The sequence below is a fragment of the Phocoena phocoena genome, chromosome 5 (assembly GCF_963924675.1).
Source record: "Phocoena phocoena chromosome 5, mPhoPho1.1, whole genome shotgun sequence".
Classification (NCBI taxonomy): Eukaryota; Metazoa; Chordata; class Mammalia; order Artiodactyla; family Phocoenidae; genus Phocoena; species Phocoena phocoena.
The window spans coordinates 106,117,302-106,142,935 of record NC_089223.1 but is presented as its reverse complement, the minus strand read 5'-3'; the positions used below and the strand labels follow the sequence as shown (position 1 = coordinate 106,142,935).

At 36.3% G+C, this 25,634-nt stretch overlaps 1 protein-coding gene across 4 annotated transcripts in view; it reads left to right on the top strand.

The window, feature by feature from the left end:
- TBCK (TBC1 domain containing kinase) overlaps nucleotides 1–25,634 on the top strand; it is a 224,696-nt gene that overhangs the window by 140,749 nt on the left and 58,313 nt on the right. For all 4 annotated transcript variants that reach the window (XM_065877597.1, XM_065877595.1, XM_065877596.1 and 1 more), the window contains one exon: nucleotides 18,045–18,220. In XM_065877597.1, the coding sequence (XP_065733669.1) occupies nucleotides 18,045–18,220 (176 nt within the window). The remainder of the gene's footprint in view (nucleotides 1–18,044; nucleotides 18,221–25,634) is intronic.

The window sequence follows — 25,634 nt, the reverse complement described above, 5'->3', positions numbered from 1 at the left end:
TATTGTTTCAAAAATATTTACTAATTTCCCTTGTGACTTTTTTGGTCAAAATTTTCATTTTAAAAACTTGTTGAAACTTACTTTATGTATGCTGATTGTCCATCTTATTAAACGTTCCACATGCACATTAAAATAATATAGTTTTTAAGTGTAGTGCTGTATAAATGTCAAATAGGTCAACAGTAATGTTTCAGTCTTCTTTATCCTTACTGGGCTTTTCCCCTCTTTGTCCTGTAAATTATAGGAGGGAGATATTAAGCTCCTCAACTATGACTGTGGATTTGTCTATTTCAACCTTAATGCTGTCAGCTTTTGCTTTTATATTTTGAAGCTCTCTTAAGGAATGCCTATAAACTTAACATTGTTATGTCATCTTGAATTGAGTCTATTATCATTATGCAATGTGCTTCTTTATCTCAGTAATACTCCTCATCTTGGACTCTGCTTTTTCTGATATTAGTATAATCACATGAGCTTTCTTATGCTTAGTCCTTATATGGTATCTTTTCTATATTTTCAACCTTTAATTTTAAAACTTTATATATATATATATGTGTGTGTATATATAGATATACACATATACACATATACTGTGGCTTTAAATTTAAATAGTGTATATTTAAAAGTTATCATGTTCAGACTTATAATTGTCTAGACATATGTTAGACATAATTTAGGCATATAATGTTTCTTGCTCTGTTTACTCAGTCTGATATTTATTTCCTTTTAAATAGAATATTCAGTCCATTTGCTTTTGATATGTTTATTCATATGGTTGGTTTTACTTCTAGTTGTTGCCTCTGCTCTGTGTTTCTCTTCTTCCTTTTCTGACTTGTTTGGGTTGATTAAATAGTTTTAACATTTCGTCTTAATACCTTTATTGACTTTTAGTTTTGCCTTTTGAATTATCTTTTAGTTATTGTTCTACCGTCTATGATCTATGTCTTAACTTATCACACTTTACATAGAGTTCATATTGTACAACTTTATGGAAAACGTAAGAACTTTGCAACAGTGTTATTGCATTTACCTACCATATATTGTACTGTTTTTGCTATATATTTTACATCTCCATTTGTAATAAACTCCACAATGTAATATTGTTATTTGAGCTTTAAATAGCTAATTGCCTTTTAAACATCTTAAGAGAAGCAAAAAGATAGATTTTTATATCAATATTTACCACCATATTTCCCATTATCATTGCTCTTCATTCCTTCCTTTAGACTTGTGTTTCCTCTTTAGTTTTGGTTTTTAGCAGGTTGACTGTGTTGTGCTACAGTGCAGGGCTCTCTGTATTTATCTTGATTTTAAGACCTATCAGTAGATTTCAAATAATGTACTTTTCTGTTCTAGTATTTCAGTTTGGCTCTCTTCTGTTGTTTGCATTTCCCTCTCCATTCCCTTTGACTGTATTTTCCTTTAAGAACTTGAACATATTCATAGTAATTATTTTAAAGTCCTTGTCTGCTAATTCCAATTCTGGATCATCTTGTAGGTCTGTTTCTATAGACTCTGTTTCTCTTGATAATAGGTGACATTTTTCTGCTTTGCATATCTAGTTATTTATTATATAGTGGATATTGATAAAGGTACATTGTAAGGAGTCTGGATTTTATCATCTTCCTTTAAAGAGTCCTGAGATTTGTTCTGCTAGACAGTTAAATAACTGGTGGGCTCTTTTGTTCATATTAATTTGGCTGTGTTTGTAAAGTATGTCTCTTTTAATGTTTTATTTAGTCTAAGAATATGGCATGTCTAGGTCCTTAACTAAATATCCAAGGTGCTCAATAGGAACTCTCACTCTGACTGGACCAAACTCCAAAATCTCTCAGCAATTACTCATCTTTATGATCCCTCAGGACTTAATACCATACCTTGAATACACTAAGAATTCAATTTTAGTTCAGTTCAATTAAATAAACAGTAGGGTAGCCTTTATGGACACATTGGCATGGAGAAATATATACCTGAACTTAAGTTTGTACATCATTAATTCTCATATAGTAAGGTTTATTTCAAAAGATAAATTGTGAATAGAAAATTTGGGCAATGTAGATCATCGCTAGTTACAAGAACATTGAATCACTTTTAAAGTTTATAAAGCTGTTTAAATTTTTTTACCTTGTATAATTATTACAACAGTACTAAGTAGTTTTTATCTCCATTATTCTCTTGAACTAATTGAAACACAGTGAGGTTATAGATTACTCATTATTATTTAAGTTAGCAACTGGCATTTGGAGTCCAAATCCAGTACTTTTTACTATACAGGAGAACATGTTATTTGCTTACAAAAGTAGGTTTTTGTAGGTCAAAATTGTTCTGTATCAGCAGCTTCAAATGGTCCAATCTAGTAACTTCAGAAAGTCAATTCTGACATCTTAGGAAGCTCATCTTATTTGCAATAATAAAAATACTTACTGTTAGATAAAACCTTCATGTAGAATACTAGCTTTTTTTTTTGCTGCGTGGCTTGCTTTATCTTAGTTCCCTGACCAGGGATTTAACCGTGTCCCCTGCAGTGAAAGCGTGGAGTCCTAACCACTGGACTGCCAGGGAACTCCCTAGCGATTTCATTTTTTTTTTCTTTAACATCTTTATTGGAGTATAATTGCTTTACAATAGTGGGTTACTTTCTGCTGTATAACAGTGTGAATCAGCTATACATATACCTATATCCCCATATCTCCTCCCTCTTGCGGCTCCCTCCAACCCTCCCTATTCTACCCCTCTGGGTGGTCACAAAGCACTGAGTTTATCTCCCTGTGCTATGCAACTCCTTCCCACCAGCTATCTATTTAACATTTGGTTGTATATAAAAATCCATGCCACACTCTCACTTCATCCCACCTTACCCTTCCACCTCCCTGTGTCCTCACATCCATTCTCTACATCTGCATCTTTATTCCTCTCCTGCCCCTAGGTTCTTCAGAACCATTATATTTTTTGTTTTGTTTTTTTTTTTTAGATTCTATATATATGTGTTAGCCTACGGTATTTGTTTTTTTGACTGCGCTCTGTATGACAGACTCTAGGTCCATCCTCCTCACTACAAATAACTCAATTTCATTTCGTTTTATGGCTGAGTAATAATCCATTGGATATATGTGCTACATCTTCTTTATCCATTCATCTGTCAATAGACACTTAGGTTGCCTACATGTCCTGGCTATTGTAAATAGAGCTGCAATGAACATTGTGGTACATGACTCTTTTTGAATTATGGTTTTCTCAGGGTATATGCCCATTAGTGGGATGGCTGGGTCATATGGTAGTTCTATTTTTAGTTTTTTAAGGAACCTCCATACTGTAATCCATAGTGGCTGTATCAATTTACATTCCCACCAACAGTGCAAGAGGGTTCCTTTTTCTCCACACCCTCTCCAGCATTTATTGTTTGTAGATTTTTTGACAATAGCCATTCTGAATGGTATGAGGTGATACCTCATTATAGTTTTGATTTGTATTTCTCTAATGATTAGTGATGTTGAGCATTCTTTCATGTGTTTGTTGGCAATCTGTATATATTCTTTGGAGAAATATCTATTTAGGTCTTTGGCCCATTTTTCAATCGGGTTGTTTGTTTTTCTGATATTGAGCTGCTTGTAAATTTTTGAGATTAATCCTTTGTAAGTTGCTCCACTTGCAAACATTTTCTCCCATTCTGAGGGTTGTCTTTTCGTCTTGTTCATGCTTTCTTTTGCTCTGCAAAAACTTTTAAGTGTCATTAGGTCCCATTTGTTTATTTTTGTTTTAATTTCCATTTCTCTAGGAGGTGGGTCAAAAAGGATCTTACTGTGATTTATGTCATAGAGTGTTCTGCCTATGTTTTCCTCTAAGAGTTTTATAGTATCTGGCCTTACATTTAGGTCTCTAATCCATTTTGAGTTTATTTTGTGTATGTTGTTACAGAGTATTCTAATTTCATTCTTTTACATGAAGCTGTCCAGTTTTCCCAGCACCGCTTATTGAAGAGGCTGTCTTTTCTCTATTGTATACCCTTGCCTACTTTGTCAAAGATAAGGTGACCATATGTGCGTGGGTTTATCTCTGGGCTTTCTATCCTGTTCCATTGATCTATATTTCTGTTTTTTTGCCAGTACCATACTGTCTTGATTACTGGAGCTTTGTAGTATACTCTGAAGTCCAGAAGCCTGATTCCTCCAGCTCCGTTTTTCTTTCTCAAGATTGCTTTGGCTATTCGGGGTCTTTTGTGTTTCCATACAAATTGTGCAATTTTTTGTTCTAGTCCTGTGAAAAATGCCATTGGTAGTTTGATAGGGATTGCATTGAATCTGTAGATTGCTTTGGGTAGTATAGTCATTTTCACAATGTTGATTCTTCCAGTGCAAGAACATGGTATATCTCTCCATCTGTTTGTATCATCTTTAATTTCATTCATCAGTGTCTTATAGTTTTCTGCATACAGGTCTTTTGCCTCCTTAGGTAGGTTTGTTACTAGGTATTTTATTCTTTTTTATTGCAGTGGTAAATGGGAGTGTTTCCTTAAATTCTCTTTCAGATTTTTCATCATTAGTGTATAGAAATGCAAGAGATTTCTGTGGATTAATTTTGTATCTTGCCACTTTACCAAATTCATTGCTTAGCTCTAGTAGTTTTCTGGTAGCATCTTTAGTATTCTCTATGTATAGTATCATGTCATCTGCAACAGTGGCGGCATTACCAATTTGGATTCCTTTTTTTTCTTTTTCTTCTCTGATTGCTGCGGCTAAAACTTCCAAAACCATGTTGGAAAATAGTGGTGAGAGTGGACAACCTTGTCTTTTTCCTGATCTTAGAGGAAATGGTTTCAGTTTTTCACCATAGAGAACGATATTGGCTGTGGGTTTGTCATTTATGGCCTTTATTATGTTGAGGTAAGTTCCCTGTATGCCTACTTTCTGGAGTTTTTTTTTATCATAAACGGGTGCTGAATTTTGTTGAAAGCTTTTTCTACATCTATTGAGATGATCATATGGTTTTTCACCTTCAGTTTGTTAATATGGTTTATCACATTGATAGATTTGCGTATATTGAAGAATCCTTGCATTCCTGGAATAAACCCCACTTGATCATGGTGTATGATCCTTTTAATGTGCTGTTGGATTCTGTTTGCTAGTATTTTGTTGAGAATTTTTGCATCTATGTTCATCAGTGCTATTGGCCTGTAGTTTTCTTTTTTGTGACATCTTGGTCTGGTTTTGGTATCAGGATGATGTTTGCCTCGTAGAATGGGTTTGGGAGTGTTCCTCCCTCTGCTATATTTTGGAAGACTTTGAGAAGGATAGGTGTTAGCTCCTCTCTAAATGTTTGATAGAATTTGCCTGTGAAGCCATCTGGTCCTGGGCTTTTGTTTGTTGGAAGATTTTTAATCACAGTCTTAATTTCAGTGCTTGTGATTGCTCTGTTTATTTTTTCTATTTCTTCCTGGTTCAGGTTCAGAAGGTTGTGCTTTTCTAAGATTGTGTACATTTCTTCGAAGTTGTCCATTTTATTGGCGTATACTTGCTTGTAGTAATCTCTTATGATCCTTTGTATTTCTGCAGTATTAGTTGTTACTTCTCCTTTTTCATTTCTTATTCTTTGAGTTTTCTCCCTTTTTGTCTTGATGGGTCTGGCTAGTGCTTTATCAATTTCGTTTATCTTCTCAAAGAACCAGCCTTTAGTTTTATTGATCTTTGCTATTGTTTCCTTCATTTATTTTTCATTTATTACTGATCTGATCTTTATGATTTCTTTCCTTCTGCTAACTTTGGGGTATTTTTGTTCTTCTTTCTCTGATTGCTTTAGAGTGTAAGGTATAAGGTTAGGTTGTTTATTTGAGATGTTTCTTGTTTCTTGAGGTAGGAGTGTATTGCTATAAACTTCTCTGTTAGAACTGCTTTTGCTGCATCCCATAGGTTTTCAGTTGTAGAGTTTTCATTGTCATTTGTTTCTATGTATTTTTTTATTTCCTCTTTTATTTCTTCAGTGATCTCTCGTTTATTAAGTAGTGTATTGTTTATCCTCAATGTGTTTGTATTTTTTACAGATTTTTTCCTGTAATTGATATCTAGTCTCATAGCATTGTGGTTGGAAAAGGTACTTGATATGATTTCAGTCTCCTTAAATTTACCAAGGCTTGATTTGTGACCCAAGATGTGATCTGTCCTGGAGAATATTCCATGCGCACTTGAGAAGAAAGTGTAATCTGCTGTTTTTGGATGGAATGTCCTATAAATATCAATTAAGTCCATCTTGTTTAATGTGTCATTTGTTTCCTTATTTATTTTCATTTTGGATGGTCTGTCCATTTGTGAAAGTGGGGTGTTAAAGTCCCCTACTATGATTGTGTTACTGTCGATTCCCCTTTTATGGCTGTTAGCATTTGCCTTATGTATTGAGGTGCTCTATGTTGGGTGCATAAATATTTACAATTGTTATATCTTCTTCTTGGATTGATCTCTTGATCATTATGTAGTGTCCTTCTTTGTCTCTTGTAATAGTCTTTATTTTAAAATCTATTTTTTCTGATATGAGTTTTGCTACTCCAGCTTTCTTTTGATTTCCATTTGCATGGAATATCTTTTTCCATCCCCTCACTTTCAGTCTGTATGTGTCCCTAGGTCCGAAGTGGGTGTGTTGTAGACAGCATATGTACTGGTCTTGTTTTCGTATCCATTCAGCCAGTCTATGTCTTTCGGTGGGAGCATTTAATCCCTTTACATTTAAGATAATTATCGATATGTATGGTCCTATTACCATTTTCGTAATTATGTTGGGTTTTTTTATTGTAGGTCTTTTCCTTCTCTTTTTTTTCCTGCCTAAAAAAGTCCTTTTTGCATTTGTTGTAAAGCTGGTTTGGTGGTGCTGAATTCTGTTACCTTTTGCTTGTCTGTAAAGGTTTTAATTTCTCTGTCAAATCTGAATGAGATCCTTGCTGGGTAGAGTAATCTTGGTTGTAGGTTTTTCTCCTTCATCACTTTAAATATGTCTTGCCACTCCCTCGGGCTTGCAGAGTTTCTGCTGAAAGATCAGCTGTTAACCTTATGGAGATTTCCTTTTGTGTTGTTTGTTGTTTTTCCCTTGGTGCTTTTAATATTTTTTCTTTGTATTTAATTTTTGATAGTTTGATTAATACGTGTCTTGGCATGTTTCTCCTTGGATTTATCCTGTATGGGACTTTCTGCGCTTCCTGCACTTGACTGATTCTTTCCTTTCCCATGTTAGGGAAGTTTTCAACTATAATCCCTTCAAATATTTTCTCAGTCCCTTTCTTTTTCTCTTCCTCTTCTGGGACCCCTATAATTCAAATGTTGATGCGTTTAGTGTTGTCTCAGAGGTCTCTGAGGCTGTCCTCAGTTCTTTTCATTCTTTTTTCATTATTCTGCTCTGCAGTAGTTATTTCCACTATTTTATCTTCCAGGTCACTCTTCCATTCTGCTGCCTTAGGTATTCTGCTATTGATTCCTTCTAGAGAATTTTTAATTTCGTTTATTGTGTTGTTCATCATTGTTTCTTTGCTCTTTATTTCTTCTAAGTCCTTGTTAAACGTTTCTTGTGTTTTCTCCTTTCTATTTCCAAGATTTTGGATCATGTTTACTATCATTACTCTGAATTCATTTTCAGGTGAACTGCCTACTTCTTCTTCATTTGTTTGGTCTGGTGGGTTTTTACCTTGCTCCTTCATCTGCTATGTGTTTTTCTGTCTTCTCATTTTGCTTAACTTACTGTGTTTGGGGTCCCCTTTGCTCAGGCTGCAGGTTCATAGTTCCTGTTGTTTTTGGTGTCTGCCCCCAGTGCTTAGGTTGGTTCAGTAGGTTATGTAAGCTTTCTGGTGGAGGGGATTAGTGCCTGTATTCTGGTGGATGTGGCTGGATCTTGTCTTTCTTGTGGGCAGGGCCACGTCTGGTGGTGTGTTTTGGGGTGTCTTTGACCTTATTATGATGTTAGGCAGCCTTTCTGCTAATGGGTGGGGTTGTGTTCCTGTGGTTTGGCATAGAGTGTCCAGCAGTGTAGCTTACTGGTCTTTGAGTGGAGCTGGGTCTTAGCATTGAGATGGAGATCTCTGAGAGAGCCTTCACCATTTGATATTACATAGAGCCAGGAGGTCTCTAGTGGAGCACTGTCCCGTACTTGGTTCTCCTACCTCAGAGGCACAGGTCTGACACCTGGCTGGAGCACCAAGACCCTGTCAGCCACATGGCTTAGAAAAAAAAGAAGAAAAAAAGAAAAGAGGAAAAAAAATAATAAAATGAAATAAAGTAAAATAAAATAATTAAAATAAAAAATATTAAAAAAAATTTTTTTTAATTTATAGTAAAAAAAAAAAGAAAGAAGAGAGCAACCAAACCAGAAAACAAATCCACCAATGATAACAAGCGCTAAAAACTATACTTAAAAAAAAAAAAATGGGCAGACAGAACCCTAGGATAAATGGTCAAAGCAAAGCTATACAGGCAAAGTCATACAAGGAAGCTTAAACATACACACTCACAAAAAGAGAAAAAGGGAAAATATAGGTATATCTATATTTAAAAACAAAAGGAGGAAGAGAGCAACCAAACCAATAAACAAATCCACCAGTGATGATGAGCTCTAAAAGCTATACTAAGATAAACATAAAAATCAAAAACAAATTAGTTGCAGACAACAAACCCCAAGTCTACAGTTGCTCCCAAAGTCCACCACCTCAATTTTGGGATGATTTGTTGTCTACTCAGGTATTCCAGAGATGCAGGGTATATCACGTTGACTGTGGAGATTTAATCCGCTGCTCCTGAGGCTGCTTGGGGAGATTTCCCTTTCTTTTCTTTGTTTACACAGTTCCTGGGGTTCAGCTTTGGATTTGGCCCTGCCTCTATGTGTAGGTCGCCTGAGGGTGTCTGTTCCCATCCAGACAGGACAGGGTTAAAGGAGCAGCTGATTAGGGGGCTCTGACTCACTCAGGCCGGGTTGGGGGGGGTGGGGGAGGAAGGAGTACGGAATGCAGGGCAAGCCTGCATCTGCAGAGACCCACATGACATTGCAACAGCCTGAGGTGCTCCGTGTGTTCTCCCGGGGAAGTTGTCCCTGGATCACGGGACCCTGGCATTGGCAGGCTGCACAGGCTCCTAGGAGGGGAGATGTGGATAGTGACCTGTGCTTGCACACGGGCTTCTTGGTGGCTGCAGTAGCAGCCTTAGCATTTCATGTTGGTCTCTGGTATCCACGCTGATAGCCATGGCTCATGCCTGTCTCTGGAGCTTGTTTAGGTGGTGCTCTGAATCCCCTCTCCTCGCGCACCCTGAAACAATGGTCTCTTGCCTCTTTGACAGCTCCAGACCTTTTCCCGGACTCCCTCCCAGCTAGCTGTGGCGCACTAGCCCCCTTCAGGCTGTGTTCATGCAGCCAACCCCAGTCCTCTCCCTGGGGTCTGACCTCTGAAGGCCGAGCCTCAGCTCCCAGTCCCCACCCGCCCTGTGGGTGAGCAGACAAGCCTCTCAGGCTGGTGAGTGCTGGTCGGCACCGATCCCCTTCGTGGGAATCTCTCCACTTTGCCCTCCACACCCCTGTTGCTGCGCTCTCCTCCATGGCTCTGAAGCCCCCCCGCCACCCCCCGTCTCTGCCTGTGAAGGGGCTTCCAGTGTGTGGAAACCTTTCCTCCTTCACAGCTCCCTCCCAGAGGTGCAGGTCCCGTCAGTATTCTTTTGTCTCTGTTTTTTTCTTTTTTTTTGCCCTACCCCAGTGTGTGGGGATTTTCTTGGCTTTTGGGAAGTCTGAGGTCTTCTGCCAGTGTTCAGTAGGTGTTCTGTAGGAGTTGTTCCACATGTAGATGTATTTATGATGTATTTGTGGGGAGCAAGGTGATCTTCACGTCTCATTCCTCTGCCATCTTGAAGGTCTCCATAGCCATTTCTTTTCTTTCTGCCTGTGTTAGTCATTTGTCAGTGAACAGCATATAGAAACTTGACTTTTAACAAATTTTAACCCATTTTAAATGTAAAACATTATCTCTACAACTTATCTTCCTTCATTTAAGCAAGCCATGTTTTATGGTTGTTGTTTGGATGTACAAAATCATTTATTTTCTATCCTTAGCAGTTCTCCTGTCTACTTATTCCCTACCTGCCTCACAAAGACAACCATGGGCTTATTATCTCAAACAAAGTGTGGTATGGAGCAATAATCATACTATTGTTAAGTACAGATGAGAATTTTAGAGTGGGGAAGGAAATGTTTCTGTCAAATTGCCCAATATGTTAAATGTCTTGTGTAAGCCAAGTTATTCCGAAATGGCTTCAGTGACCCCTTTTGTCATGTGATTACAGAATTAGGATAAATTATTAATACTCTAATTCTTGCAAATCCATAATGTCTGGTAAATGTCCAGTATAATGCACAGGGTTTTTTTTTTTAAGTGATAGTATTTTTTTGTCAATGAAGTTTATTTTGCATTTGAATGAAAAGTCATAATTTGTTACCCTAGTCAAGAGATAAATCAACTCTAATACAAGGATGTTGACATGATTACAGATTTTTAACTTCTTTCAGTAGTTCTTTAAAAAAAAAAAAAACTTATTTAAAAAGTAGTGCCCTTGGGGCTTCCCTGGTGGTGCAGTGGTTGGGAGTCCGCCTGCCGATGCAGGGGACGCGGGTTCGTACCCCGGTCCGGGAAGATTCCACATGCTGCGGAGCGGCTGGGCCCATGAGCCATGGCCGCTGAGCCTGCACGTCCAGAGCCTGTGCTCCGCAACGGGAGAGGCCACAACAGTGAGAGGCCTGCGTACCGCAAAAAAAAAAAAAAAAGTAGTGCCCTTGGAGACATCTACTGTGCCATTTTTACTGATGTCACTCCTGTGTCCCTGTTTTTTGTTTTTTTTTAATTAATAGACTTTACTTTTTTTAGAGCAGTTTACAGAAAAGTTGAGCAGGTAGTACAGAGTTCCTGTATTTCTCTTCTTCCATGCTCATTATTTCTCCTATTTTTAACATCTTGCCTTAGTATCTTACATTATTAATTGAAGTCTATAGTATACATTAAGGTTGTATTGTAGAGTTCTGTAGGTTTCAATAAATACATAATGTCATGTATTCACCATTGCAGTATTATACAGAACAGTTTCACCACCCTAAAAATTCCCTGTGCTTCAACTATTCATTCCTCCTCTCCTGCTCCCCTCACCCCCCAAAACCTTGACAACCAGTGATCTTTTTACTGTCCTTATAAAGTTTTGCCTTTTCCAGAATGTCATGTAATAGGAATCATAGAGGATACAGCCTATTCAGACTTTTTCCTCCACGTCTGCTTGTAGCTTGATAGCTCATTTCTTTTTAACACTGAATGATATCCTAAGTCTTTGGATTTTGAAAAGTAGAAAAGAATACTGTTTAAAAGGCAATCTCTTTCTAAAGAGAAATCTACCAGTTGCAAAGTAGAAAACTAGCCTATTTTTCTTTCTTTCCTTTTTTTTTTTTTTTTTTTTGGCCATGCCACATGGCATACAGGATCTTAGTTCCCTGACCAGGGATCGAACCCGTGCCCCCTGCAATGGAAGCACAGAGTCCTAACCACTGGACCAGCAGGGAAGTCCCTTCCTTATTTTTCAACTGGGTTTAAAACAAGAAGGCAGACTTAGTGGGATCTAAGGCTTATACTTTTTTTAATTTTAGTTGAAGTTCTAAAATTTTTTATGTTTTTTATGTATCTAAAAATTTGTCTGTAAAATACTTAAGTTCCTACTGTGTGCTGGAATAATCTTATTTATACCTCATAACAGTCCAGGAATTAAGTATTATCATTCCTATTTTATGATTGAGAAAAGAGATGCAGAAAAATGAGTTGACCAAAGATGTACAACTTGTAAATAATTGAATTGATTCAAACCCAGATCATGCTGCCTCCTGAGTTAATCTTAGCAGTGTGGCATTGTTATTATACTGCTTTCTGAGCAAATATCTTAGCTGCTAATTTGCAGACCTGGAGCTAGACCAAGGGGGTGAAACGTCAAGCTCACCATGCCCACCTCCTAACTTCATTCCCACCACTTTTGAACCACAGCCTTTAAAATTTGAAACTTTTCCAATTAAGAATGACAGACTGTATACATGTTTGTCTCTGCTACCTTCTGAAACATCACTAAAGTGACAGTAAGGGAATGAAGAAAGAGTAATTTTAAAAACAAAGAGAGTGTAAAAAGAGCACTAGTAGACAAGAAATATCAACAAATATTTGGAAGATAGAAAGCAATTACATCAGTAGTAACTCACTTAATAAATCAGAGAATACTGAAACCTTCCTGCAAAGGAGGATACCAAAAAGAAGCAAGCCAGTTCTTGTTGCAGAGCACCAAAAGGTCTCAGAAATTGAAAGTGAAAGAAAAATTGAGGCAGAAAACCAGAGAAGAAACAGTTGAATGTATGTATGCATAAGGAATAGTTTCATTTCATTCACCCCTACAAATCTTTGCTCCCACCCTCTTAGCCAAGAGTCTATTCCTCTGCCACCTCGCAGAAGACTGGAAGATAGGGGCAGATCTAGATTTTGTGGCCTGAAGCTTATGCAGTGTGGGGAGATGCCCCTCTTTAAGGAGAGGTTATAAATTACAATACAAAATTAGGCTATTAAAAGAATATTTAGCATGAGCAAAGAGATTACAACAAATTACAAAACAGAAAAATAGCATAATATTTTTATTCATTAAATGTCTGACATACCTCTATATTTTTCCTCCACTTTTGCTTCATATTCATTGATCATCTCTTCATATAACAAGAATTATGCAATATTTTCTATAGAAAAAATAGATAATCTGTCTTTTCACTGACAGGGTTGGTTGAAATTTGTTTTTTATTATTTATAGTAGTAATGCATAAAACATATGACTTAGCACAGGTGTCGCTTCTGTTTGTTTTGGTGCTACAAGTTTGTTTTCTATAAATACAGAAATGCTATTTTTTGTGAGGTTCCTACCAAAAAAAGAAAAAAAAGTTAATGGTACACTTATAACTGTATATGTAGCATTATTGAAGTATATTTCTAGAAGGAGAATATTTCTCTTTTAATCAGGCATCAGTGAGAACCTAATTCTCTGCTTACAGTTTCACATGTTTAATATTTGGAAGAATTTTTCAGTCTGGTTTTTGCTATGTACATGTCAACTATGTTTCGCCTGCCCATAAACTTCTGCTGCTAGAACACATTCACACTGCATTGCGACCTCTACTCCTGTATAGTGGGTGGTGGGAGTATTCCAGGAAGTCATTCCTAGAGCTAGCAATAATTTTACTATACTGTCAAAGAAAAACAAGCCAGACACTCATTAAAGTGGTAAGCACAGGTTTTAGTCAGTAATACACAGTTGCAATAATAGTCCAGCATGAATTGAGCTCAACTTCAATTTGTACAGAGGTGCCTGGGCATTTTAAAGGGAGAATGAGGGAATAGGGAGGGAGGAGACTAGAAGATTCAGGGAAGTGAAAAATTATAAAAAGCGTGAAGGGGGGCATTGGTCCATGTGAAATCTATCTGTGTTTGCTAACTGACACTTACCAAAGTTAGGCTCCTTCCTTCCTACAGAGGCTAGAAGACAGGGACCCTGTCTTCAGGTATTGACTGGAACAAATGCTAAATTCTTCTGGCAGCCTTGTTTTTCTTCAGGCAGGCGTTTATAGGGCGTTATAGGGTAGTCTGAGGGATGTGACACTGAATTGCTATAAACTATGTTAAGAGTTTTGTTCAAGTCTTTATAGGCCAAGGTTGAGGCATAGTCAAGAAAAGGCTTAGAGGAGCCTGACTAGACTCTGGTCAAGGAGAAAAATCTATGTCAATACCCCAAAGTGACTTCAAATAACAGTAGAATACCCATTAAACCATAATAAATATATCTTGAATTTAGCTTAGTTATATCAAAGTATCCACAGCCACTATGTTGCCTAACACAAGAGGAAGTGTAATGGAGGGGAAATTGGTATAAAGACAACAGTTTTCACTGATTGTGGTTTAGATATTTTTACTTTTGCAAATTTGACAAAACATGACCATAGATACAGTAAATTTGGAGGTACATTTTTGGAGTAGTAGAATCATAGAGACTTGAGACACAGAGTCAGTAGCATAGCAGAGAGCCAGAGTGAGGAAATGTTTATAGTTACAATCCCCAGGCTCATCCATGGTCAATTCCCAGAATGCTGGCAAAGATTAGTTTAGACAGATTAAAGAATTATCCTCTGGAGAGATGGAAAGTTCCCAAAAAGAGAAATACCTTACTTATAGGGGTCCTCTAACAAATGACCATGTCCCCAGGTTACCTATAGTGAACCCTACCCACATATACAAACTTCCAATCTGATTTTTAGTGCTATTCTTTTAAATATGCAGTCATCGATCACCAAACCTCTAGGGAAAGCCTCCAGCTAAAAAGCACAGAACAGCACCAACTGAATAAAGAACTATCCTCAGAAAAACAATTATGAGAAGATATGATAACTATGAAAAATCAGAAATTTTTAAGTAACAACAAAAAAGATTTACTGGAAATTAAAAATGATGTGGAAATGCAATGAGCTTTATATGAAAGAGGTGTATGATAAAGCTTAGGAAATCTCTCAGAGAATAGAACCAAAATATAGATGGAAAGTAAGAGGAAAAGGCAAAATTATTAGGAAATTTATACAGGATGTTCAGGACTCTTCTTATGAAAGAAAAGAGAAGAGGAAAAACAGTGAGAAAGAAATTATTACAGACATCAAACAATAACTTTTTCTATAACTGAAGGATTACAAAAAGACCATCAATTAAGTGATACACAATTACATATATCATTATGAAATTTCAGAACACCAGGGATCCTAAAAGTTTACAGATAGGTGGAAAATCACATACAAGTGATCTCAAATCAAGATTGCATCAAATTTCTCAGAAGAAAGACAGTGGAGCCCTTGCCTTACATAACTCTGTAGAAAAATAAATCAATCCTAGAATGTTATGCCTAGCCTAACTATCAGTCAAAGGCAGAATAAATATATTAATAGACAATTCCAAAGTAATTTGCCTTCTGTGCATCCTTTCCTAGAAATTACTAGAAAATGTGTTCCATCAAAATAATGCAGTAAATCTAGAGAGAGAAAATAATATCTTAGCCCCCAAATTAGGGATGAACCAAAGGGAATTAGATGATGGTAAAGAGAAGTGCCATGTCAACAGCTGTTCACTATATCTAGGAAGCATTTCATAGTCATTAAAGCAAGACAATGAAGGGCTTCAGGCGAGCTGTCTTTTCTACCTACCCTTGCCCAAATGAATCATGAGTTGCATTTTATCATTTTGAAAATAGTTCCATATTTATGAGAGAAAACAATAGTAATGGATGAGGATAAAGAAAATGAGATTTAGAGAAATTATTTCTCTGAGTCACAAAGAACCTCATGGAGCTTGGAATCAAACCTGAGAAACCATATCCAGGATACATACTTTTTCACAAACGCATTGTATCAAAATGAAAATGCAAGATAGAAAGTAGTAGTGCTTTAGGATGAGAGATTATTTTTAAAAGAATAATTACATATTTTAATGCACAGCTTATGAAGTACTTTTCATAATATTTTGGTTATGATAAAGTACTTTGGAAGGATTTTGAGATGGAGAAGGTGACATGGGTCAAGTGAGTGGAGAATGGGATATCTGCCAGTAGTAATCAAGCTCAAATCGGGGTGGATGCCAGTAAATTCTCAAGATTCACTGTAAACCTTTTATGGTATTGGTAGGGTGTTCTGGAACCAGATACAAACGACTTTTCCATTGCCAGTGATTTAAGGACTGAACTACAAGCTCTGATCTGCATCTTTAACTTGACTTTCAAGCTTTTAATGGGTGACAGATATGTCAAACTGATTTGAGCACTGCAGATGCAAAATTTATGGTCCAAAATTCTTTTCCTTTTGGAGATTAAACAATGTGAAGTGGATAAACTTTTTTAAGGTGACGAAGTTTTCTCTCTTTAGCTGCAAATTTTTATCTTAACCGTATTAATTGGAAATGTTCTAAAATGAATTGAGCACATCTCTTCCATCTTAAGTGGAGTAGAGGAACGTATCTTGAACTTTTATTTTTCTTCTCATTGGTGTCTGTATTCTTCCCTTTGTGGAATATCAAGTTGATAATGTTACAGAACTTTTTAAAAGAATGCATTTCACTGTATTGACAATTTCTCAAATAAATAGGTCCATTCCTCAAAACATGTTTAACTCTGTTTCATAGATTTTATGTTAGGAATAACATATGGGGGTGATGAAATCTGACCTCTTTGTGCAGCCATGGAAGTAACCAACTGTGAAGTTGGCAAACATCACTAATAGCAGATAAAGGAATGTTTAATTGAGTAACTGGTCTTTCTAGACCTGCTGGCTGTTGTTTCCCAAATCTAAATAAATTGGGAAATGAAAGATGCCTTATAACCCTTTAGTAACTTCAGATATTCTACTCGTAATAAAAACACTTAACACATTCAGTCACCTAGCTTGTTTATGTCTTAGTTTCTTCATCTTCAGCAGAAATGAGGGGAGTGCAGTACCTGTCTATAATAATCACTGTAAGAATTAAATGGGCTATGTGAAAGTATACGACACCTGTCACACAGTAGATGCTCATTAAGTGTCCATTTCCCTGCCCTTCTCTAAGGGTTTTCCACCTTATAAAAGCAGATAATTCTATAAGTGCCTGATTCATGCACCATTCACAGGATCAACTTAGATTTCTCTTTCCTTTTCCCCTTATATATAAGCTCTTCATTTCAAAAAGAGAAATAGGGACCTTACCCCTTTGTAAGGGATGTAATATATTTTTCTTCATTGCTTATCTGAACTGACACACTTGGACTTTTGCAGAGGAAATGATAATATCTGCCATTTACTAATATTACGAATATAGAAATAGAAAAGCTAGTCCATGCTAATAAACTCCTTCATCCTAGTAAACTTCTTGAATTTCTACTGCTTTTCTATGATAGCTCCACTTTCCCTGTAGAGTAACAGCTTGCTCTCCATCAGGAATATTAACCTCCTAAAGACTTACAGTCCTATCAAAACAAACAATAATTTGGCATTGTAATAACTTTTCTGTGTATATTACCTCTGTATCAAAAATGTTTTAATTTCTTTCAAATCTGAGAAAGAAGGGGAAATCTTCTATGGAAGTATTTTTTATTATTTTAATTGAGTACATTTAATTTCTGTCTATATGAAACCTCACATACTTTTTTTGTGTGTGCTATGTAGGCCTCTCACTGTCGTGGCCTCTCCCGTTGGGGAGCACAGGCTCCGGATGCGCAGGCTCAGCGGCCATGGCTCACGGGCCCAGCCGCTCTGCGGCATGTGGGATCTTCCCGGACTGGGGCACGAACCCGTGTCCCCTGCATCGGCAGGCGGACTCTCAACCACTGCGCCACCAGGGAAGCCCCACTTATACTTTTTTGCAGTTAAATCAAGAAATTCTTTTTTAAAAAGGGGAGAAATGCTGAACTGAGATTTTAATTAATTTTGCCCTGATTATTTTATATCATCTTTAATATATGGAAATGAAACTTTCATTACACTTTACTTAAAGTATGTCTATTAACTTTTGAATCTTTTGTTTGCCCACTCCCAAATTCTAGCCTTCCTTCTACCCAACCTTTAATTTGAGAAAGTGAAAATATTATCAAAGTTAAGATTCTCTAATAAGGAGATGTGTTATATTTAAATGTTTAAATAATGATACACTGAAATATATAAACACATATACTATATGTATGTGTATCTATATATAGATAATAATACCCAGAAATCACACATAAAAATGTATGTATATATTTACAAATGTAAATATATGTGTATATGTATCTACATAGTAATACCAGATACCCTCTACCATTCCGATCATAAATATGCTGATTAGTATCTAGATTACTTTTTTACTGACATCTTTTCTAATTAGTTATCATCTTAGCCATATTTGTGTATATGTATTTAGGAAAAAAGTGTGGTTTTTACATAAATAGAGCAATCCAAATTCTATGTTTGCTTTTTTTTTTAATTTTTCTATCTAGAAATTGACATTGAACGTTGTGTGCGAGAATCAATCAACCTGTTTTGTTGGACTCCTAAAAGTGCTACTTACAGACAGCATGCTCAACCTCCAAAGCCAACTTCTGATAGCAGTGGAGTCAGAATTTCAACACCTTATTTCTCCACTGAGTGTCCAGATCCTCCAAAAACAGATCTGGTACGTAATTGCTGATTTAATTCATAAACTCTAAAAGAAGATGGATGTTATATTAGTATACTTAAGTATCAGTATTGTTCATATACTATTATCACTTATGTCTTTTTTTTTTTTTTTTTTTTTTTTTATGGTATGCGGGCCTCTCACTGTTGTGGCCTCTCCCGTTGCGGAGCACAGGCTCCAAACGCGCAGGCTCAGCGGCCATGGCGCATGGGCCCAGCCACTCCGCGGCATGCGGGATCCTCCCGGACTGGGGCACAAACCCGCGTCCCCTGCATCGGCAGGCAGACTCTCAACCACTGTGCCACCAGGGAAGCCCCACTTACGTGTTTTTAACATAGCTATCTTCTAATATGTGATTGTATTCATACAACTATTTCAGGTCTTGAGGTCAACCAAAGGTGAGAGCTTAAGGCCTTCTCAGGTCTTTCCTACGCATCCAAACATCCTATGTTCGCATTGACAGAGTTCTAGATTCCCAGGATCCTGTTAGCACTTTCACATACCCCTATGGACATTGCGTTCCCCAGCTTTTAATTTTAGTTTTTAATTTTTATTGTCAGCTTCTTCTTTGCTCCAACTGTTATGGCCACCTCAGACAGCTACAATATTAAACAATTGCTGCTGACTCTTTTTGACAGATACCTCCAGAGAAAAGTCTCTTTGAACAGAGAGGGTTCTGAGTGAGGTCAAATAAAGGCAAACACTGTGAGGAGAGGTTTCTAGGGAACTGGAAGACATGTCAAGTAATCATAATTCCCTGAAATGATACTTTTTGGGAGCTCTAAAACCACTCTGTCCTGTCCAGTGGTTGCTAGACTTCTGGTTTGTGAGACTGTTGGTTTTTAAGGTGGAGCTGAGGAGAAGGAAATGAGAGTAGGGCAAACTAAAGCACCACAGAACTCACATTCTTACTGAAGTAGAGGTATCTCTTTTGACTGTACTCCATAGATTGCTGCAGACCTTTGTTTAATTTTCAGAATTCTAAAAAGTTCATTTTGATAATCTTTGCCAGTATTCTCATTATGTTTTGGAGGAGCAGCTTTTCTGAGGTCCCTACTCTGCCATTCTCACTGATGTCACTCATATTCTATGCTATTTGTCCACTACATTTTAACTCCTGAGTGAAACAAAAAGATTGAGAGATAGTTGATTTTAAAAGCTCAAAATAGGAATATTGACAACTCAAGTAATGTGAGACTTTCATTTTGTGATAAAGTAAAATTTTACTAGGAAAAGTCACTGTTCATTTTAAATTTAAGTGGTTTTAAATCTTTTCCCTTACACCCTCGTCTGAAATGAGATTTTTGTTTAAAATGTCACTAAATTTTTGTTTGAATGTCACTAAACCCCAAGTCACTTTATATATTCCTAATTATGGTAAGTCTCAGAGTTCTGGGTCAATTTGCTAAAACTTTGTGATGTAAAACTAACTTTTCATAAGTATAAAATAGATAACTAATAAGAACCTGCTGTATAATAAATAAATAAATAATTTTTTAAAACAACTAACTTTTCTGTGTACTCATAAGTCAGATATATTATCCCCATCAACAACAATACTAAGAATGGAAGAGAAGAATATACTACACTATTTACATGAAATGTTGCTATCTGAAGAATATTCAAGTTTTAGTTTACTTTTCTTTAGAATTTATTTCATTTTTTATGATATATTTCAACCATAAAGAAAAATATACTGAATAGTATAAAAACCAATGCATTGGGCTTCCCTGGTGGCGCAGTGGTTGAGAGTCCGCCTGCCGATGCAGGGGACACCGGTTCGTGCCCCGGTCCGGGAGGATCCCACATGCCGCGGAGCGGCTGGGCCCGTGAGCCATGGCCACTAAGCCTGCGCGTCCGGAGCCTGTGCTCCGCAGCGGGAGGGGCCACAGCAGTGGGAGGCCCGCATACCGCAAAAAAAAAAAAAAAAAAAAAAAACCAATGCATTATTTTTCAACAATATGTCTGAATACATATGGTAAAACAGATACCATTCTAGTTACTGAGGCTACAACAGTGAAAAAAGAGTACCTGTCCTCATAGAATTTGCATTTAGTGGAGGATATACAGACAATAAGCAAAAAAGGTAAACAATTAGTGTGTTTTTTAGATTCCACATATAAGTGAGATCATGTGGTACTTGTCTTTCTCTGTCCTACTTATTTCACTTAGCATAATATTCTCTGGATCAACCATGTTGTCACAAATGGCAAGATTTCTTTTTTTCTTAATGGCTGAGTAATATTCCATTGTATACATATACGCCACACTTTTTTTTATCCATTCATGTATTGTTGGACATTTAGTGGCCTTTAGGTGCCATGGAGGAAAGTAAAGAAGAATAAGGATAAACAAATGGGCTGCATCAAGCTTAAAAGCTTTTGTACAGCAAAGAAAACTATCAACAGGACGAAAAGACAACCTAATAAATGGGAGAAGATATTTGCAAACCATATATTCAGTAAGAGGTTAATATCCAAAATATACAAAGAGCTCATACATCAAAAAAACAAACAACCCAATTAAGAAATGGGCAGGGGACCTGAATAGACATTTTTCCAAAGAAGACATACAGGTGGCCAACAGATACATATCAACATGACTAATCATCAGGGAAATGCAAATTAAAACCACAATTCAATACCCACTCACACCTGTTAGAATTGCTGTCGTCAGAAAGACAACAGATAATTGTTGGCAAGGACGTGGAGAAAAGGGGACCTGCACGCACAGTTGGTGGGATTGTAAATTGGTTCAGCCACTATATAAAACCATATAAACGTTCCTCAAAAAATTAAAAATATAACTGCCATATGATTTAGCAGTTTCACTTCTGGGTATTTACCCAAAGAAAACAAAATTAATTTGAAAAGATATCTACACACCATTGTTCATAACAGCAATATTTACAATAACCAAGATATGGAAGCAACCTAAGTGTCCCATCAATAGATAAATCAATAAAGACAATGTGGTATATACTTAAACACACACATAGAGTACTATTCAGCCATAAAAAAGAATGAAATCTTGCCATTTGCAGCAACATGGATGAAGCTTGAGGTTATTTTGGTAAGTGAAATAAGTCAGAGAAAGACAGATATCACATGATCTCACTTGTATGTTGAATCTAAAAGACAAAACAAACAAATAACAAAACAAAATGAAACCAGACTCATAAATACAGAGAAGAAACAGGTGGTTGCCTGAGGAGAAGGAGATGGCAGAGGGGTGTGTGTGAAATAGGTGAAGAAAATTAAAAGATACAGACCTCCAGTTATAAAATAAGTAAGCCATGGGATGTAATACACAGCATAAGTAATATGGTCAATAATATTGTTATCACTTTGTATAGGGATAGATGGTTAGTAGACTTATGGTGGTGACCATTTCATAACATCTGCAAATGTCAAATCACTGTCTAGTACACATAAATCTAATATAATATTGTATGCCAGCTATATTTCAATTTTTAAAAGGAGAAGATGAAGAAGAAGGGCAATAGAGAATGCCAAGGAGGAGGATTCTGGAGAGCATTAGAGAAGAGTTGCTATTTTATGTGGGGGACCCAAAGAAAATCTAGCTGATAAGGAAATATTTGAGAAGAGAACTTAAAGGAAGTGAGAGAGTGAGTTATATACATTTCTTGAGAAAAAAATATTCCATCTTGCAAGTGCAAAGTAGTAACATACTTTGTAAGGGAAACAGTAAGGATACTACATATAGAATGGAATGGTGAAGAGGAGTGTGGAAGTCATAAATTTACAGAGATCAGTGGTTCAGATCTTGTGTAACCTTAATACTTTGGCTTTATACCAAATGAGATGAGAAGCCATTGGAAGATTTTAAGCAGAGCGGTGACAGGATCAGACTTACATGTAAAAGGATTACTTTGGCTACTATACATGAAATAGACAATAGGAGGGACAGAGGTAAAAGAAGAGACCAAGGACGAAGCTATGATGGCTTAGAACCAAGGGGTAGCAGTAAAGGTGATGAGAAGTAGTGTTACTGAGTCCAAGCTCATACTGCTCCCGTACAACAGGCCAATAAATCGAGAGACAAGTTGTTGGAACAAGGGATAGTGGCTTTATGCAGAAAGCCAGCTGACCAAGAAGATGGTGGACTAATGTCTCAAAGAACCATCTTACCCAAGTTAGAATTCAGGCTTCTTTTATATTAAAAAGGGAGGTAATGTGGTTGGTTGTTGCAAACTTCTTGATGTCGGAATCCTTTGTTCTTACCGCTGTCCACATAGGTCAGGTCATGATGTTCCTGTAAACCTCCAACAAGACAAATGTTATTCTCTGTTCTGCAACTTTTTATCTCTATGTGAATGGAAAAAGTGTTATACCTTTAAAGATCAGAGCCTTGAAAATGGGCTATCCTGTTTATTTCAGGCTATAGGCAACATTCTTAACTTGCAGAAAAGCAATAGAATACAAAGGTTAAAGTAAAAGAAACAGATCCAATATGGAGTCAGATTTGTTCTTCCCTATTACAGTAGTAAGTATATTTTGAAAACAGAACCAACAGATTTTGCTGACTCATTGAATGTGAGGTACGAAAGAGAGAGTAATTGCGGATGAATCCAAAGTTTTTGACTGAGGCTAGAAGGATGGTGTTTTGGGTGTTCTCATTTGCTGATGTAAGGAAGACCATAGGAGGAGCAGGTTGGAAGGTAAAAATCAAGTGCTCAGTTTTGAACACGTGGATTTAGAGATTTCTATTAGATGTCCATAAGAAGAATAAATACATTATTTTGTTAGTTTTATGAGTAATATCTTTTAAGCTATTATGTTTCCTGGTTGATTATTCCTGCTTGATTTTAGTTTATTTTACATTCATTTTATAGTTAGCAAACTCATTTGATTTTTTTAAAATAGACTTTATTTTTTAAAGCAATTTTAAGTTTATAGCAAAATTGAGTGGAAGGTGCAGAGATTTCCCATATACTCCCTGCCCCACACATGCATAGCCTCCCCATTATCTACATCCCCCACAGAATGGAACATTTGTTACAATTGATGAACCTACATTAACACAGTATCATCACCCAAAGTCCAAGGTTTATATTAGGGTTCACTCTTGGTATTGTACATTCTGTGGGTTGAACAAATATATAAATGACATGTATGCCTCATTATAGTATAAATGCCCTAAAATTCCACTATGCTCTACCTATTCATCCCCCTTCGCCCTCAACCATTAGGATACAAACACTGATCCTTTTATTATCTCCATAGTTTTGCCTTTTCCAGAATGTCATATAGTTGTTTCCTCCATGTCTTGATAGCTCATTTTTTAGTGCTGAATAATAGTCCATTGGTTGTACCACAGTTTATTTAACGATTCACCTACTGAATGACATCTTGGTTGCTTCTAAGTTTTAGTTATTATAAATAATTCTGCTATTAACATCTATGTATAATTTTTGTGTGGACATAAGTTGTCAGTTCCTTTGGGTAAATACCAAGTGTTTTGGAATTGATTCTCTTTTTAAATCTAGTAGATTGTAGAGTCTCTTGGATGTTCATGCGGCTAATTCAATCAACTGTACATATGAATACATTTATCTCTTGCTAGTTACTACTTTTATTATTATATCTCTGATTTTATGTGTATGTGTGTCTTATTGCATTCCATAGGACCTCTAGTAAAGTAAAATAAAAGTGATGAGAGCGGGTAGATTTCTTTGTACCTGAATTTAATGAAAATCCTTCTAATTGCACCATTAAGTTTGATTTTTTTTTTTTTTTTTTTTTGCGGTACGTGGGCCTGTCACTGTTGTGGCCTCTCCCGTTGCGGAGCACAGGCTCCGGACGCGCACGCTCAGTGGCCATGGCTCACGGGCCTAGCTGCTCTGTGGCATGCAGGATCCTCCTGGACCGGGGCACAAACCCGTGTCCTCTGCATCGGCAGGCGGACTCTCAACCACTGCGCCACCAGGGAAGCCCTGATATTTTTTTTAAATTAATACTCTGAGTAATGAATTTCCCTTCTTCTTCAGTATTATTAAGAGTACTTGAATGAGTGTTGACTTTTATCAAATTCATATTCTATTAAGGATTGATTAGGATCATCTTTTTTCCTCCTTTAATCTGATAATGTTTACATTATTAAAATTTTTGATATTGCATGGTCCTTGCATTTTTGAGATAAAGTCTACTAGGTCTCTACAAAAAAGTAATACTGACTATATTCAATTTGCTAGTATTTGCTAGTATTGACTTTCTGCATCTATGCTCATAGGTGAGATAAATCTATAATTTTCTTTTCCTGTCTGTCCTTGTTAGTATTTGATCTTAAGATTTTATTTCTCTTTCCCTTTATTGACTGTCTAATCAGTTTGTATAAGAGGAATTATCTGTTTCTTATAGATTGAGTTAAACTTGTCTATAAAACCACCTGAGTCTGATGCCTTTTAACCAGGGAGATATTTGATTATCCATTCTTCTGAGTCACTTTTTATAAGTTCATGTTTGAAAATTATCTATTATCTATGCTGATTTTATTACAATCCTTTTTAAAGTATCTATGTTGTCTAAGTTTTTATACCCATTCTTTATATAAAATATTTTTACCTGTTTTAATATTTTACCTCAAATTTTGTCCCTCTTTTCCATCCTAGTATTGTTTATTTGAAGTCTTCTTTGTTCAGATTTAAATGTTAGAATAATAGAAAGTAGATACAAAAAAGTATGTATGTATGCCTTACAAAAGCATATTCATTAAGTTTAGGATAATCACGGTTCAGATTTGCATATTGTATATTCTATGTTAGATTCTATAACAGATTAAAAAATCCCTTTTGTAAATTTAAACATAAACTGCACTCTGTGACTTGTAGAATCAAAGCTTGAAAACAGCTCTGAGAAGAAAATTACACTTAACTTTTAATTTATCCATGTGTCTATCATATTTATTCCCAGAAGCAGACGGCTGTAGTAGAAAAAGCATGAGCTTTGCTATTAGATGAACTTAGTTTCAAATTTCAACCCTGTTCCTTTTTGGTTTTATAATCTTGCATAGTTCACATAACCTCTCTAGTTTCCTGTTTGTAAAAGTGAGCATAATTATAATAATTCCTACTTTGCAGCATTGTTAAGCACCTAATTCAGTATCTGATACATAATAATATTAGCACTCAAACAAATGGTAACAATCATTATCACACATTTAGTAACTAAAGGTTAAATGTTTCAACTTTGAAACTATGCAAAAATTTTCTGAAAGTTTTCTGTATCTAAGTAATTTGTACAAAAGAAGAGATGTTCTGGTATTCTTCTATTTCCCCTCAGCTATGTCAACTTTATTACTATCACTTTTCATTTAGAGGTCACTACAAACAGTAAGGGTGGTAAAGGAGAGGGAGGCTGGCTTGCCAAAAACGGAATCTTTCAAGCACTTT